General features: G+C 45.6%; 1 protein-coding gene across 1 annotated transcript in view; it reads right to left on the reverse strand.

The window, feature by feature from the left end:
- The window catches only part of TWF1 (twinfilin actin binding protein 1), a 181194-nt gene that overhangs the window by 54506 nt on the left and 108289 nt on the right, over window positions 1-18399 (reverse strand). Inside the window, exon 6 of the mRNA XM_069628015.1 lies at window positions 13380-13502. Within this exon, the coding sequence (XP_069484116.1) occupies window positions 13380-13502 (123 nt within the window). The remainder of the gene's footprint in view (window positions 1-13379; window positions 13503-18399) is intronic.

Here is an 18399-nt window from a genome sequence, read left to right on the forward strand (position 1 = left end):
CAGTTCAACTTCACTTGCGTCTCTTATCACACGCGTTTTGAGAATGTTCGTTCCAGCGCTCGCCATACAATGTTGCTGCTTGCAACATTGGCTTCAATACAAACCAGTCTTCTAACTGTCTCCCCAACTCACTGGCTGTGTTGACTTCACTGAAGTGGTTTTGTTCTTGGAGCCAATGACGGTACCACGGCGGCTGGTGATTCTCCCCGTCTTGTTTATTGACGCGGGAGGGCCCCGGCGCTCTCCGGCACACAATGCATGATTCTTCAGTCTGGTTTCCTGGTCATATGCTTTCTATTTTCAAGGTCTCTGGAAAGTAGCAGTTCTGTGTCAAAAAGGCCAAGGGAATTTCCCTCCTTGCGATACCCTTTGGTTTTTCCGTATTTCCCCTCTCGCTCAACTGCCGCCTCAAAACTGCTGTTTCCTCATGTGCTTTGCCTCGCTCAAAGCGTGCTCTCGTGCGCTGCCTTTTATCCATGGGCAAGTGTAATGGAAGTCAGGTGCGTGTAATGGTCAGTAATTGCCCGACCTCGCCTGACCATTGTATCAGGTATATTACTCGAGTGTTAGTCTGTGTACTTTCATTTATTTTATAGTGTGCTGTCCGTGAGAAAGTGTTTGTTTTGTAAAAAGGGGGGGGGGAGGTAAAGGCGTTACAGGGAAGGGGATACCGAGTTGCACCATCCGGTGCCCAACTGCCACTCCCCGAAGACCCCTCACCCATCCTCCCGCTCTGATCCACCCCCGGGAACTGGATCTTTATGCAATGGCTGTGTCCTGGCCACCTGGATGACAGCTCCCCGGGGACTAGTGGGTGAGGCACCTTCTGGATTCTCACCATACGCACAGATAGCCAAGGACATAGAGAGAAGGAAAGTTGCAGATAGGCAGAGGCGCTGTGCACCTGCTAGACGCCCGAGAAAAAATCCTTATAATTACAGACAGATGAGAGCCATTTCGCAGTCCCTACACACGTGACCTGAGCACAGTAGATAAGGCCTATTCATTTGAGCTATGTAGAGATTACTGTTCCCATCGGACTGAATACAGGGAAAAACAAATGTAGCACAGGTTCAAAGACAAATGTTCTGTCTCACCGCGCAGGAGATTGGGGAAGGTAACCTATTGGTAACACACAGCACCTTCTGAATAGTTCTCATTACCTTGAGTGTTTCATTTGGGCCTGTTACCTGTCCATGGCTCCAAGACTGAGAAGACCCTGTCTGTCCAATCCCTACTCACCTGCCCCAATGAGTTTATACAACGTTGCATCGGCCAACCATTTTTCATTAACTTATATCTTTGTATTTAGAGGTGGTCTGAGGAGTAGCCACCCGATATGGTTACTCGATGGATGCGCAAACACCTATAGAAATGTGTAAATAGATAACCTTACCAACCAATCCGATTGCCGGTTAGGTTTTTGGGGATGTAACTGCATGTTGTGACGTCAGTCAGAAACAAAACCAGCTAACAACCGCCTAGACACAGAGCGAGTGGAGAATGTTATGTTGTTCATACTGCAATCCCTGTCATTTGAATTTGTAATATAGAACAAGTTAGTTACCTGTAACTGTTGTTCTCCAGCATTCGTCAGCCGGCCTCCCACCGGGGTGCTTCGGTGGGGGTCCGACGCCACGGCCGGTTCAGTCTTGCTTGGATGAGGCCTTGCCGCCTTGGCCTCCTTGACGACGACGGCGGGATCCCCCTTGCTTGCCGCGACCTCTGTAGGCCTCCTGGGACGAGGAGCGGGCCGCCTAGTGGTATGTAGAAGAGCCACCGCTGGATCCCTTGGAGGCACCCTGTCTGCCTCCGGAGCTCCGAAAGGGCCGTCGTTGTTGAAGTACCCCTAGGGCCCGGACCGTCTCCGAGTCGGTCTTGATGGCCTGGAGCGACTCGTCCACCGTCTTCCCAAAAAGGTTGTTGCCGTCGAACGGCATATCCAACACTCTGGTCTGGACGTCCTGGCGAAAGTCCGTTGCCTTGAGCTATCCTCGTCGTCGGAGGCAAGCCCCCGTTGCCCAGTTGGCGAAATCCGGTATCAGCAATGTCCGTTGCCACCGTTATGGTGTGATCCGACGCCACCTCTCCTTCCTGCAGAATTTGTAGGGCCTGCGCCCTCTTGTCGTCCGGAGGGAAGTCTAGCAGGGGTGCTATCTTGAACCAGAGCTCCCTGTCGTAGCGGGCCACGATTGCTAAGGCATTGGCCGACGTTAATCGTCGTCGCCGCCGACGAGATGACTCGTCGTCCCATGGAGTCCAACTTCTTGCCCTCGCTGTCTGGCGGGGAAGTGGAAGTTGAAGCCGCCGCACCCGCTGCTTTCTTCTTGGCCGCTGCCGAGACGACAGAGTCCGGCGTGGGCTGAGCCTTGAGGCACAAGGGGGCAGCATCGGGGACTCGGTACTTCTTCTCGTACCTGTCCCTCTTGGCGGGTGTCATGGAAGGGTTCTTGAGGATAGCCAGCCCCTCCTCCCAAGATGTCGTCGAGCAACGGCACCGCGAGGACCGTCTTCCTCTTGGCCTCTCGTCGTTGGTAAAGAAACCCTTCCTTTTTCTGTTCTTCAGGGCAGAGCTGGAAGAGCTCGGATGCCCTGGTTATCATGGCGTGAAAGGAGCCAATTTCGTCGGGTGGAGAAGCCCGAGGGGGGATGATGACGGGATGTCCGTTTTGTCATCGCTGCCGTCGTCATCCGTCGCCGTATCCTCTCTAGGGTCCGGCGAGGGGGATGAGGGGTTCACAGGCCTCGCGGGCACAAAGGGAGGAGCGGGGTGGACTCTCCTCTGCTTGTTCGGAGGGCTTCCCGACGGGCCTGGTTCCGGATCCTCCGTCGGGGTCTGTGGTAACCTCATGCTTATCTCAGTACATAAAGGATTGGATTGCCAACAAGATGGCCGCCGAGCTATCCTGGGGCTCGGGTAATGGCTGCGACGGACAGGATGCCCGCTCCACTGGGCCCTCTTCGTCGCCATCGTCGCTATCTTCGATCACATCAGCGGGAGCCGTTCCCTGGGATCGAACCTTCTTGAACTTCTCGTTGAGGCCTATGAACCGCTCGTTGTGGCCCTTCCCGGTTTCCACCAGATCCTCCTCAGAGGCTGATTCCGAGTCTGTAATGGCCACCGCCCCCCCTCTTTTTCCGCCGGGGACTTCACGGGGGTCTTAACGATGGGATGGAAAGAGGATTCCCTCCGCGGTGGCAGGGATACTCTGGGCCCAGAGGCCGTTTCCACTGGCTTAGTCTCGATAGAGGCCTTTGCCGGCTGGATCAAAGCCCTCACCACGTTAGGTGCGTCCTGGGCCTTCGCCTTGGGGGGAGGGTCAGCACCTCTCTCCCCTTCGGGTCCCTTCGAGATCGACCGGGGCTGCTCCAGCAGCTTACCCGGGTTCTCGGACTTCCTCTTCCCCGAACCAGAGCGCTGGCTCGTGGTTGAACGTGCCGGGGAGTCGCGCCCTGCCTGGCAGTCGAAGAGCCCGACCTTTTGGCGCTCCCGGTGTCCGCTGACTCGCGGTGCTTGGCCTTCTGTTTGGCCCCCGTCACCGGGGCGCCCTCACAGGACTTAGAAGCCCGCTCAGACTTTTTCTTCGCATTCTCACCCGATGTGCCCTTCTCAAGCCAGGCGGCGAGGCGGGAACGACGATCTTGTTTGGTCCATTCCGAAAGGTTCTTGCAGAATGCACAGTCCTTCTCCAAATGCGTCTTGTCCTCATGAAGGCAGTAGAGACATCGCAAATGCTCGTCCTCCTTGAAAACATTTTGTAATCCGCACCCAGGGCAGCACCTGAACAGCTTGGATCCGGGCGTCGAGCTTCCCTTGTCCTGGGCCATGTCCGTTGAGGTAGGCCGCAGATCTTCCGGAATCCTCCAAGAACCGTAAACTCGACGAAAACTTCACCCTTGAGGGGCGTAGAAGAATTCCGAAATGGGTCCCCGTTATCGGAAGTAGAAACGGTGGAGCTTGAGGCTCGATTAAAACAAATAAAATGAGAAAATCTCCTGAAAAAGCACGAAAACGCAGCAAAAACTCAAGAGCTAAAGCACGAGGACTCCCAATACTTGAACATGTGGTAAAAATCTGAGGATGGCTGCCAGAGGCGGGGCTTAGGGAGAGGGATCAGTAGTGATTGGTTACTACTAAGAAAGACAGATCAGAAACTAAACTGATACTGATTTTTTCTTTACCAAGGATTCCCAGCCTGACGACGGGGAATATTCATGAGCATGTGAATCCATGCCAGACCCCATGCTGGAGAAAGACAGTTGAACTTTGCTCTACGGCTGGGTCTTCTGCTCTTGGTGAAAGGGATTTCCTGCGCCCAGTTCCTCTTGCATGTACACCCTGAGGCTGACCGCTTTTACATTACAAAACAGTTCCTTTATGATATTATTGAGAAAATAATGCATTAGTAAAATGACCTCCAATATTACTCATACCAACGGTAAGCTTCCACATTTAGTTCGTCACCTTATTACTAAACTTTAAGATCTCCATCAATCAGCACCATCTTTGCAGTAATTGAGTTTTTGTGCAAATTCTTTGCAAAATCATCTTCCACTTCCAATTCTAAATTTTTAAATGTCAGTAACATGACCATTGCCAATTTATATTTATCTGACTGTATTACCACGTCTGTTGTTTAATAATGCCACGCCTTTGTAACAATATCATTATTACATTTTTATTTGTTGATCCCAAAATGGCTCTGCTCATGTTTTTCTATGACATCCATTTTTACTTCCAAGATGTCCGCTTCCAGGTCTCATCTACATCTTGAAGCAATTGGTCTAGTCTTTTTGCTAATGAAGGGGCAATAAGCAAGCTGCTTTCAAAAATGCAGTTTCTGACTAGCCTCTGGCTTACTAGCTACAATTCACTAGATAATTAGGCAGTTTTACCAGTATTCAAATACAACTGAATACCAGGCAACTTAATATCTTGCCCTCTCCCAATATAGAGCGGATAAGCCTGTTTTTACTCTGTAAGTATGTATTCATCAACATTGGCTACTCGGCCAAGGCTAGCACATTTGGCATCTTTCATCTGTGCATTTCCATCCTTAAGGAAAAGTGAGTAATTTGCTTGTTTTTTAAAGAATCAGATATTTTTAGGCTATTCAATATATTACACAATTCACTTCTTTATCCCTTTCTTTTTTTAGTGCCCAAGATGAATTTAAATACGTTTTAGGCTGTCTAATATACAGGTACACTGGTATAGGATATCAGTAACCTTGGGTCCTCGGGTCACAAATTGGGGCTTAACTGGAGATTTGCAATGACTTGACAACACTACAATTATGGAGGTAAGAGGGACTTATTTACATTTTCGAATCCTCGTCATTACACTTTTGTATGTCTTACAGATAACGATCTATATCCCTACATAGGTTCATTAAGAACATATTTTTGGCTTTTTCTTTAGACATCCACCTAGCTGCCACCTCCTGAAGAAGGTCCCTCACCCACACGGCGACAGAAACCTATTGGGTTTGAAATGCACTGTACTTGAAAAATGGTGCACAAGTCACCCCACAAAGAAAAGAAATGACACATGGCGTTGGTCTTATTTTTGCAGTTTCTAACACTTGATGCACGCTCTGAGATAATCCACATATGCATGAAACCATGTAAATAGTAACTATTTGTCGGGTCACAAGGTTTCAGGATTAGGTGGCTTTCATGTAATACTGGGGGGCATTTTATTACTGCATCATGGTAATATGAGAGTTCAATTGGGTTATGCAGAAAACCAGCAATGCAAAATGAACATTCTAATTTAAATGATATAGTTCTACAGATATATATCCTCATGAGAGAAGGATGTCAAAAAGTACTGGTCCTAACGGTGTTAAGAGGATTCACAAAATTGCTCCTTGTGCTGGATACAGTGGTCATAGAAAAGGCCTGGGCAGATCTAATAAACCTGTATAGACTTGGACAACAGTTAATAGAAAGTATAGTTGTGTAAGCTTCGAGAAAGGGTACACAAGAAAAGGGGATGCCCACACAAGATCACAGGAATAGGGGATAAACTGGAAACTGCAGAACAAAAAAACATGAATGCGAGGAGTAGAGGCAACAGCAGATGGATGTCAAGATGAGTGAGAATATTCAAGCCTGTAAATGAGTCACTTTTGTGTTAAAAGGACGACGGAGAGAAAACAAGCTTTTGGCCTTGTTCAATCCAATTCACATGAGAAACAACTTCCAAAAGAAATATATGCACTCGCTGCTCGTGATGTGAAAGAGCGATGTATATGCAGTACCTGTCCTTTCTCAAAACGTTCATAAAATAATGTAAACAGATGCTGAGGCACTATTCAGACAATAGTTCACAAAATGTTGAAGCTGCTGCCCTGAACCTGATCTCAGTCTGATTTGTTCCATGAAAGACTGTTCCCCCCCCCCCCCCCTGCGAACCTGAAGCTGAACTTGGCTTGCTTTTGACTACTATTGTGTGTGCCAAGGTGGAAGGTTTCATTTGGTTTACCTGGAACCAAACTCTAGTGTCTTGAATTACACACTTCTGTGCATGCTGAATGAGTGTCTGTGATGGTTATACACATTTAGAGGTGGCCCAGTACTTATGAAGTACCTTCATTTTCCAAGTAATTGTACAATAAAGGCACCCGTGAGCAGAAATACGGCCCTGTGCTTTCATCTGCAGGTGGGCCATTAGAGTGGAGGGGTAAAAGAGACGGCACTCGGGCAGGACATACAGGAATAGCATGCAAGAGGAGAAGAGGGGGTGCGTGAGAGAAAAGGTAGAAAGACGATTCGGCAGAACCTTTAACTCATGTGTGTCAGATCCATGACCTGGGTAGCCCTTCCTACTTACCATGTTTCTACCAGCTGCATGTTTGGACCAGTGGTCAGTTTCTGTGCAGGACCTGCAGCCCTCATCTTTGATAACTTAAAGGAACCACTTCCTCTCGTTACAGTAACATCTACTTTATTGCATCAACCAGCCACAGAGGCATCCATCCAGATCAGTTACTGGGTGAAATCAAAATAAACTCTAAAACAGTAAAGTTTGTTTCACCTCAGGTGAAGTTACATTTTACCTCCTGTGACAAATCGAGGGTATTCGTCCCTTCTCCCCAAAGGGGAGCCACACCCTGTGAAGCTACGGAAGTGAGCCTGCGCCACAAAACCCTCCCTAGAGGTCTGGGCAAGTGGAACCTCACTTAAAGTGTCTCCCTCTTTGGGGACAAGGAATCCCGTTCCTCTGAGGAACTCCTTAGATTGCTCACCATCTCAGCATACATGAGACTACATGCTGGGAAGAAGAATGTAATCTCTTTATATTTGCCTGCAGTCAATGCTGAACTAAGTCCATCAGAAAGAGGAAAAGAGAATGTCTCATTAAGACAAAATGTGTATTTAACTGACACGAGTGGAGCGTATGGGAGTGATCACACCTGAGAGATACAGAGCAGCGTCCAGCCGCGGAGCCTGCGACTTGTGGTTTGTCAAAGAACGCCAGAGTGAGATGCCGGGAGGCCGGCAAGAATGGCTAAAGAGAAACCGTTGCCCGAGAAGCAAGAAGCACCCAGGATCTGTTGGTGGTGTTACCACGAACGTCTCGTGGTGGGTGAGGCACTGACAGAACAATGCCAAAACCAATGCAACTGGGAGCGCGAGAAGTCGGCGTCCATAGGTGGCTGCACCCTAAGGGGATGCCGGGAACACCACGCAAAGAACAGAACAGGAAAGCCGACAGCAGAGAATACCAAGCGAGTGCCGAGCCCTGCAGCGTTACACGGGTAGTTGAAGGTACCAGGAAACATGGTAGGCCATCGGATCAAGAGCACATGAAGAGTACAATCCGTCTCAGTCAAAGACAAGATACAAGGAATTAAGTTGTTTGATTGCCAATGTAAAAGGCTCATAAAGCAAGTAGCAAATAACCCTGTGATGAAAATAGAGAAACAGGAAGCAATTACCATGGGAAGAAGGGAAAACCTCATGAACCAAGAGACAAGGAATGCGTAAAACAAGGCCTAAGAAGGGTTTCTAAGGAATATGATAGAAGACGATAAAGAGAGCCAGATAACAAGAAAAAGCATAACCAAGAGAGCCCAGGAGTGGAGGAATCTAACGGGATCAAGTCCCCTACAAAGTATCCAAGGACGAAATGAGAGACTGTAAATGAGTCATAAGCAAAGACAAAGTGTGAGAAACTATCTCAAAACAAGCTGCAAACAGCATACCCTTAAAGAGGGGACAAACCCCAGAAGTGTTTTAACAAGAGTCACAAAAGCTCATGGAGGAGATATCCAGAGTTTACCAAAGAAGATTGTATTAAATTCAAATACAAGATGGAGACATTGCCAAACGGAGACTACAATAAACTACGAGAAGGCCAAGAGAAGACCTTTTTTTGCTGTGGCTTAAGTTGGTTAAACTAGTTGTAGGTTCAGGTAGAGATAGGTTTGGACCGAGGACATTTTTACTTTGGGATATCCTGACGATAGATGAGCATAGTTTAGATAGGCAGGGTGATCCCTTAAGCAATAAGGAAAGTTAGGCAGTTTTACTTAAGTTCATTAAAGATAATTCAAAATGTCCTTAATGTGTCTGACTCCTTCTTCCAACCCACCATAATCCCCTTTCCACTGGTAATTGGTTCCAGTTTGCTGCTTCTGAAAACTGTGTATGTCCCTTCTGGCGAATCCCCAGTGTGTAACCTTCTTTCACCTGCTTTAGAATCAGCCATGGAGTAGTAACTGCCTTCCTGTTGTCTCGATGGCTGGCAGTCACCCCCATCTCTCAGAGACGTCTTCATCACAGTATCACATACTGGGACCAGGACTACAGGGAAAACACATGCACCATGCAAGAACACTCCCATAGGAGCCAAGCTGCCCACTTCCATGTACAACTCATCATGCCTGTCCTGTTTCTTTCCCCACTGCATGCTGGGACTTGTAGGGCCATCCTTACAAAGAGAAAACCCCAACTAAAAGTTCCAGCTGCAATCGGGAACAAAAATCATGACCTGCTCAAGGGATCACGCATGCAACTGGGAAACTTAGCTGCTATGCACTCCACAGGGCACACATTTCCGCTGGGCCTATAATTGTTTCAGAACACCACCAAAGACTTCCTGCAAAATAGATGCCAGATCTCTACCTTGTAGTTGCTACGCCACAAGTTTAGAATGTATGGAAGTTGGGGGTCATATATAGATTTGTATGGAATTGTGACATTAAGATTTCTAAATCAGTTGTTTAAATTGAAACATAACCGGAGGCATTACGAACACCCCCTTGTGTCTCTATATTTTTCATGCTTAATGTTTTGTGGAGGCTGTTGGCAACTGCTTCTATTGCAAACATCATTGAGCTTTAGCCGGGCTACAACACAAATCCACCTATACACGCTCCTTGCTTATACAAAGGTGGTAGTAGTAGTGGGACAACAATAGGATTGTAAGAACTCAGAAGCGTGAGGGGTCAGAAAGGAAAGCCGGACACAAAGTTGTCCCGTTTTTGGTTAAAGACTTATTAATTGAAAAGGGATAGGGAAAATGACTCTCTGGCCCTGCTCTAAGAGGAATTCCCTACCAAAAACGAAGGAACGGTCTGTCAGGATGTCAGAAATCAAAAGCCGTCCTTCTGTCCAAATGTTCTATCCTGATTTTCACACAACAAACAAAAAAAACAAAGTGATAAGGGAAATGTCTTCAACCTGATATTGGCAAAACTAGTATTCAATAAAAAAAAATAGAATAGCTCCAACGTATACGTTCTTCAAGGTGGGAAAACCCTGATTGCAGAGGGGGACTCTTGTCCTGGATTCTTCAACGTTTGAACTATGTCTTTGCGTCTAACAGTTCCTTGTGCCATTTCTTGGGCCACAATACTCCCGTTAGACTGATGAGGATAAATAACTTTTTACCTTTCTTTAACACAAGTTCCTTCTTGGTTTAAAACACTGTCACTCTCAACTACCTGGTGAACTCTCCTGCCAGGACGTCCCTTTTGTAATGTCACCTGCCTTGTATATTCTTGCTAGGACTTTGCATGGGTATTTTCAAATGCCTGCTGGGCTTCTCTCTCGTGCTTCACAGTTCCCCTTTACTTTCACAGTAGATATACTCTGTTTGGCTTGCTATATCTGTTTTAGCTTCCCCCCACATCTGCAATCCATATGCTCGTATTTTACTGGGGAGTTGTTTGATTCTCTGCCCTTTTCACTTGCAAACACAATTCTGCTTCTTTCTGCCTCTGTAGCTTTACCACATTGAGTTTCTCGGCATGGTCACCGAAGCGCCCCGGGTGTCCACCTGGTCGGGGCCGGCTCAATGGTTCTTCAGTGTCTTTGGTCCCTTTCACGCTTACACAGCGTTCCTCTGTCGCTTGCTTCATGTCACTCTGACGTCTTTCTGGCTTTCCACGAGGCATCGCTGCTACACGCCTGCTTCTGGTCAGGTTCTGGTATGGACACGCTGTCTCTGTGAGCTGCCGAGCGCCCAGGAATCTTCTCTCAACTCATGTCATCTCCATGGCACTTCCCGCTCACCCAGCATGGCTTCCCTTCTCTGCGGTCAAGATTCTCTGCCTCGCCACACTGGCTTGTGTCTCCAGCATTCGCTTGCCTGTCTGGGAGACCTGACGTCTTCCCATGCCATTGCTTAGAATTTGGTTGCCATTTTTTAAAGGTCACACACACCTGTGCTATTCCCAAACAACTAGTACGCTCAATGAGCTTCAAGCCCTCACTGCTTTGCATCGATTCTTACATCATCTTCCTCACAGTACTTAAGGAGTTATGGGAGTCGAAGTCCATAGGTTTTACTTGATGCATGATACTTGAGGAGTTTCTATTAATGACTTCCTATGGCAAATCAGCTCTTCTTGAAGGGAAATTAGAAAAAAAAGGTTTTTCTTGCAGTTTTTATCCCTGGAGTCATGGATGGGAGCTTGGAAAAAGGTTTCTCTACCTTCCCTGAAGGAGGAACCAAGACAAGACAACAGGCCATTAGGGTGTTGGGCATAAGGGCTTTTTCCTTACGAGTAAATGGTGGATACCGCGCCTCGTCCAATGTAGCCATGCCATCCATCTGGTGGTAGTTTCTTCTCATATGATCCTCCCTCATATAGCCGCCCCACGTCAGGATCAGGTAGTGGTTGATTTGATTTAGATTTATTTATAGTGCGTACAAGGACAAACTAAATCGCATAGAGGCACAGATGGTATTAGTCAGAAGATGAGCACAGAGTACATAAGAATAAAAACAGAGGGGAAACTGGGTAAAGGGACTAAAAGTATAAAATCCAGGATTTCATTATCTGAAAAGAAATTGTGATGGGACCATGCGTATTTATTTCTAACGGAAGCTTGCCTTTGTCTTCCCATCTTTACCCCATCCCGCTCTCAACATACAGGGTGGCCTCCTATTGACAAATCTAGATTAATCTCAACTTTGAGAAGCAATCAGACCACACAGAAATCGGTGTGATCTCCCCTAGCCCTGAAGAAAGTGGTTCTACCAACTTGTTCACCACTGAAACCGGCCGGCTGTTTGTGTGTCCTGACTGTGCAAATATGGATTAGTGAGATCCACGAGCCAGGCCACAATTTGATCCCATTCCTAACAAATATTAGGATGGATGTAGTACTTAAAACTTGAGGAACAGAACCTACAATAAGATATAGATCTCCGAATCCCAAGGAATAGGAGCTGTTATTTTTTGATCAACATTGGTCCAATACTCTGAAACTTTGTTCTTAAATATTCTGTGAAAAAATACACGTGAATTAAAATCCTGTTTTTCGACCTATATATTATCCCTAGCCGAAAAACATTTAATTACCATCCTTGTTTTAAATAGTTGCATTCCAAGAAACCGAAATAAAATGTAATGTTTACCTGGAAAACAACGAGAAAAGCCAATAGCGCACAGAATCTCGAAGGAATATGAAAATGGGAATACTAGATTATGGATTAATTCCAAAACTAAAGTAATATACAAATAGAAGTTACCTAAATCCAATTGTGTTACGGGGTTGTCTTAATCTGTGTCAATACTGTAGGCTTGGCCTTGCAGTGTGCCTTTTTACTTTGTGAACCAATATTGGCAGGTGTAGCCTGCATAACAGAACGAGGCATCTGTCGTTCGGATCTGGGTACTGGCTCCTGGGAACCCTCGGTTTCCCGATCAGAAATACCCTTGCCATCCTGCTCCGATTCCGCCATACAGGTGGGGTAATCAGAGGATGTCTCAGCTTGCATTACAAACTCCACCCAGCGTTTCGAATGTCGATCCTCAGGAATTTGCTGCTTAAAGAATCTACACGATCGGCAGCGCACTTCCTGATGGTCGCAAGGAGGCAATAATTACACACCTTATGGGTGTCTTTCCACGGAAATTTCTTATTACACGTGGCAGAGAACTGGAAGGGAGTGTTTTCCAGGACGAACGCTGGGGACAGCAGTTGAATGAAAATTATAGGGAAAAGTGAGACATTCTCTACAAACGTTTAAGTGTTTTCCCCACACTCTCCCTACTGTGATGGCCGACGCCCATAGTTGGCGGCTGCCGAGCTCCGATGTCTGCTGCCATCCTAAGGTAGCATTCGATCTTCGAACGCTGCACGATGATCGAGGGAATAAGGAAGAAGTTTGAACTCTAAATAGAATAATGCTCGAAACTCAGACAGTACTGTAAAATAATGAACTCTGCAAAGTGCGACCAATCTGATGGTGGAAAAAAAAGACCGACACGTGAAGGATCATGGGTATACGGCCCATCGATCAGGCACTCCAAACAAGTACGAAAATATGTATGCATTTTAATAAACAGGTTTTTTAATTTTAAGATATTTAGATACGATGGTTGATCAGGTTGTAGATATGGTCAAAATAATAGTATTTATTAATTATCATTTTCTTTCACCCACAAAAGACAAAAGGCAATAACATACTACTGGCAGTCTCTAAATTACCAGAGAAGTTTCTGATTAATTCAATTTCAAGCTGATAGCAATTCCACTACCTACTTAAAGCAGACCAGCACTAGTCACACACCACTCTGATCTAATGTTGCACACCATGAAAAGCTGGATATAAACCTTCTCCAACACCAAAAACAAGACGGCATTTAAACACAGTAATGCTTGCAATAAATGGCGGAATGTTCTCTGCAGTGGGTCAACCAGGCTGCATTGTATGCGGCAGAAAAACACACCAGCCATTTCTCTCGAACTGAAAATCCACCAGTTAAAAACAAATAAAACCTGTATCCCTTTCAGGGTAACTCCTATTTATGATACTTGGGAAACTTTTTGTTTTTCACTACACAAATGATCACAAATGAAATTAAAATGTAAACATTGATGGTGAACAGAACAAGTAGCAGATTTTTACGTACCAGCTGCACATAGTTGAGCTCTCGTTTTTTCAATTTCTCCAAAGCCTGCAAAGCTTGCCTAGTTACCGGGAAGGCTATACCTTGAAGAGTCTGCTGCTTGGCATCCACACCATCTGTTTGGGTCTAAAAGGGGGAATGAAGATGATCAAGTCTGCACTCAGACACCGGAGGCGCTTGGACTACTTTTAACATCGTTGCGTTATCTATGTACAGCATCTATGTACAGCCCCCTCCACTTCCACCACACTCGGTGTCCATACGTGGCTCTAAGCATAGTGAACAGGTCAGAGTACAAATCTAGCAAAATGAAACTGTCCATTGTTTTTTGCTATTTTTGTAGTCAATATAGAAGATCATAATGTTGCATGTAACAGGTGATGCCATCTCAAACTATTGTTAGCATCTTAATCCTTTGTGCATACATTCCCCATGCGTTTTGTTTTAAACTATTGTAAACCTGTGTTAAGTATTTGTCATTCAAATTAAAATAACATATTTGAATACGTTAAATTCACTATCCCAATAATAAATGTAATACCCATTAATTTCCTCCTTCTACATACACGTTCCATGTAAATAAAATACCCTAACAATTAAATGATGCGACAACTGCATGTGCCAAGTGCATCTTTTAACCGGCTCTAGTTCTAGGTTGCATTGGTGGCCAATGGATTCCTGTAAACTGACCCTTGTATGAACCACTGGACATTATAGATACTTAAAACGTGTGTGTAGGGAACCAGTGTGATAAGAAATGGTCATGAACAGCTGCATCTCTCACCACCATACAACTCTCCTCCTTATCACAACAAATTGTAAAGACAGTTTGGTAACCAAAGGCTCACATTTTTAGAAATGCTCATACTCTATTACAGCTTAACACAAATGATGCAAAGTAGTATGGTTAACAGAAAACTAGTTTTTCCAACCGCAGAGGGATACATGCCTGAGACATATAAACAGTGCAATGAAAAATACACAATTCCAAATTCAGAATGGTTTTATTTTAAAGCAAAACATGAATAGTCAAACATGATACAAACATTAAACCAAGTATTTAGATTGAACACGAAAACCTATTTCATGGCTACATTACACACACATGCATGGATGGAGACATGTGGGAAGACTCCTACAGTATATGTGTACTTAAAAGCCAATGGTCTGCTGGTAGTGCTGAAACATGAACAGTGCAGCACATGAGGACAAATACTGACACCAGTTACAGGAAATACACAATTTAGGATTGCCCATTGCATACCATGTATAGTTCCTCTGGAGATTGCATGTAAAGATTCAAACGAACTGGACATGGAATCCAACAATGAGAAAAAGATTAAGTTAAACACTTAGAAAAAAATCAAGTTCAATTTAATTTTGTCAATTATTTCTGCGAATTTAAAGGATGGGAATAGGAATTTAAGATACATGTGTTATTCCACTGAAAACAAACATCTTGCTTTTATTTGCACCTAGATATTACCTTTCCAGGTACTAGGACATGTCAGCACAGGTCTACATATATTACATTCTTTGACCTTTTATGGGGGTAAACTGTTATAGTACTAATTGCCCCTGCATATTCCAAACAACAAGAATCTCGCGATTGCATTATCTTGAAACATCGCTGATTGTAGGATATTCATCAACACAATTTAAATAGTTCTGAAATCTGATGGGTGTTCAAACCCCAATATGTCATCTCCATGCATTCAAATGTAACAGGCCACATCTCCTTCTCTTCCTGGAACGTGGTTAGTATGACCGAAGATCTCATGTAAGTTAGCAACAAACACATTCTTTCTCAAGTCCATTCAATTTGAATTTGCCACCATCTCAAAACTGTCCGGATGGCATTCAATCAGCAATGAGAATATAACATTGGTGGATCTATTCCCATCTTGTCCAATGTGAGCCATAACTTTCCCTTTTTGTGTAACCAGTTCACAGAAATCATAACCTCCTAATACATCTCTAGCCCAATTCTTTTTTTTCTTCAATCAAAGATTTCGTCAGAGCAGATTTTGCTCATGAGCACAAGGTACAGATTTGGGCCTAGAGTGTGGAAGCGCATGCATTTCCAAAACGAAGACACCCGTGGGAATCCACAGAGGTCTAACTTGCGCGAATCGGCCTAGAATGTATTACCCACAATCCACAGCAAAGTCCGAAATTTGGCCCAAAAAAATAACACAATTTCTGCACATTCCACTCTGCGCACCCACCGAAACATGCCGCCAACAACACATGGCCTACCATCCCATGTTCCCACAGGTGTCCTGACGAAAACAGTACCTCACATGTGTGGGTGCATCTACCTTGGCACAAAGGGAAAAGCCTAAAACACTGGTAACCCCAAGTCTTTTGTCAGAGCAGATTTTGTTCGTACAGACTTGGGCATAGGGTGTGGAAGCCACCAAGGAAACCCCATCCATTTCTGAAAAGAGGACACCTGTGAGAATCCACAGAGGTCTGACTTGCGCGAATCGGCCCAGAATTTATTACCCCAAACCCTGGCAAAGTCAGAAATTTTGCGAAAACAAAAACATGCCGCCAACAACACATGGCCTACCTTCCCACGTTCCCACGGGTGTCCCGACGAAAAAGGTACCTCACATGTGTGGGTGCACCTACCTGGGCGCAAAGGGAAAAGGCTAATTGTTTTGTTTGTTATTGCTTTGCCCCTTCCCTAGGGGCAGATGGGCGCATGTGTGCAAAATGTACTGCCCCAGGCTTGAGGGGTGCGGGGGGAGCTCTGTCTGTATTTCTGGTGGCCCCCCACCCCAAATGGAAGGGAGGCATCTCATGTACCACTTCCTAGGGGCAGAAATCTGCCCCCAGGGAGGGCTACATGAGTTGTGCCCACATCCACTTAGGGTGGGGGGAGAGGGCACCCCCTTTCAAAAATCCCTGGTGGCTAGTGGACCCCCCACACCCACCACAAACTCCATTTTATTATAATGGTTTGTTATTTTTGCTTAGTTTGACCCCCTTCCCTAGGGGCAGATCACCCATCCAGGGTATTGCCCCCCTGCATTGGGGGCCGAGTGAAGGGAGGGCCGCTTACATAAGAAGCTCCCACCCCCACCTCAAAAACAAATCCCTGGTGTCTAGTGGGCATTGCTGTGTGCGAATCCAAGGACACCTCCCTCGATCTGAATAGCAGAAGAGCCGTTCAGATCGAGGGAGATAAAGGTGAAAACGCACCTTTTATTTTCACTGCGGCAGCCATTTCGGCTGCCGCAGTGTAAATTACTTTCGTTTTCATGTCGGCGTGCATTACACACGCCGATGTGAAACTGAAGGTAATCCAACCCCGGGCCGTGAGGGGGCACCTCCTCCTCACATAGCCCAGGGGTTGGATTACAGTTTAGTGTGATCCCTGCTTTGCAGGGATCGGACAAAACAGAATGCCTAAAAGGACTGCTATCTCGTCCTTGGCACTACGGAGGTAATGTCAAGGACGAGATAGCTCGTCCTTGGCATTTTAGTGGTTAATAGGGTCATTTGTACTTACTGAGGATGCACACAATGCCATCATGGACACTGAGCAGGACCTCTACTCCACTAATGTACTGCGTAAGCTCAGATCCAAAGTAAAGTGTGCATGTCTAGGCATTGTTCTCACTCATGCAGACTTCATTATTATGATGTGCAGATCTTACAACAGGGGTCTGCAACCTTTGGACTACAACTGCCATAAACCCTAAACAGCATAATCAATAGTGAGGGATAACGCAAGTCATAGTCCAAAGCATCTGGAGAGCAGCAGTTTGCAGACCCTGCCCTATACTATGGCCAATGTTGTGGGAGTTTGGGGGGACGGACACACACATCCCCCCCCCCCTCCACTGCTCACCCCAACCTCTAGTCCAAAAATGAAGGATTGTGGCTGCATTATCTCCTCACACAAACTAATGTCTTTTTCCACAAAATAACAATTGAACTTCCTTGCATAAATACCCATAAAACAAAACTATGATCACACCTTCCAACCAAAACAATCTTGATACATGATTTGATCTTGAACATGCACCAACCTTCAAAATCTCATTTTGAGCACACATTGGTGGAATTAAGCAGAGTCATTTGCTAAAGTCATTAGAAACCACTTGCTAAATTCCTGCAGGCAACAGGGGTCTTGCTAATTTCTCGTTTCTGACACCAAACCGCCAGATGTAGCGTTCACAAGGGCCAATAGGAGGAAATTCTCCCTTTCATCATCTTCCCCCAGAACTCAATGTCTCCAGAGCCCTGGTTTGCTCTAGGCTTGACTGCTTGACTACTGCAACAGCCTCTTCCTCAATCTTCCTTTATCCTCCCTTCGCTCCCTTCAACTAATCCAGAATAGGACTGCAAGGCCTATCCTTGGCCTCAAGCCCAGGGACCACACCCCTTCAGCCCTGAATCTCTCCACTGGCTCCTGGTTGCTGTTAGGATCAAGTTCAAGACAGTCTGCATCATCCACAAGACTTGATGGGGCCCGGGACCCTGCTACATCTAGCTCTCTCTCCCTAAATACCTCTGCTAGAGCCCTTTGATCTTATAACTCTCTGCAGATCAGGCTAAGCAGAGAGTGGGGTTGTGAAGGCACAGACAACAGATTTCGAATTCAAAACAACCAGGTTTATGAACTTAAATGTCAGGATGGAAAAAGGCCTAACTTGCCCTATATTAAGGTAGGATGTCCCTACCTAAATAAATCTAAGGAGAGTCTGAGTCAAGGAGTTCAACTTAGAAATGTGTGTGTATCCAAAACCTATCCTTGCCCTCACAACTATAAATCTATAACGTGTAGAGACGGCAACCAAAAGAAAACAGTGTTGAACAAAGTCCTGAGCTTCTTGCAGCTTCCCTTCAGTTCACTTCCTCAAGTATAAAACAGTTCCACAAAGTAAAGTCTCAAAATCCCCCTTTCTTAGAATTACAATGCAACGAGTCTCTTCAGGTCTCGGGGTTCCCTTCCCCAAGTTACACGATTCCAAAAGCAACACAACATTTCTTTATCTTCCACAGTTTG

This window comes from Ambystoma mexicanum, chromosome 12 (genome assembly GCF_040938575.1).
Source record: "Ambystoma mexicanum isolate Mex_15411 chromosome 12, UKY_AmexF1_1, whole genome shotgun sequence".
NCBI classification, from domain to species: Eukaryota; Metazoa; Chordata; class Amphibia; order Caudata; family Ambystomatidae; genus Ambystoma; species Ambystoma mexicanum.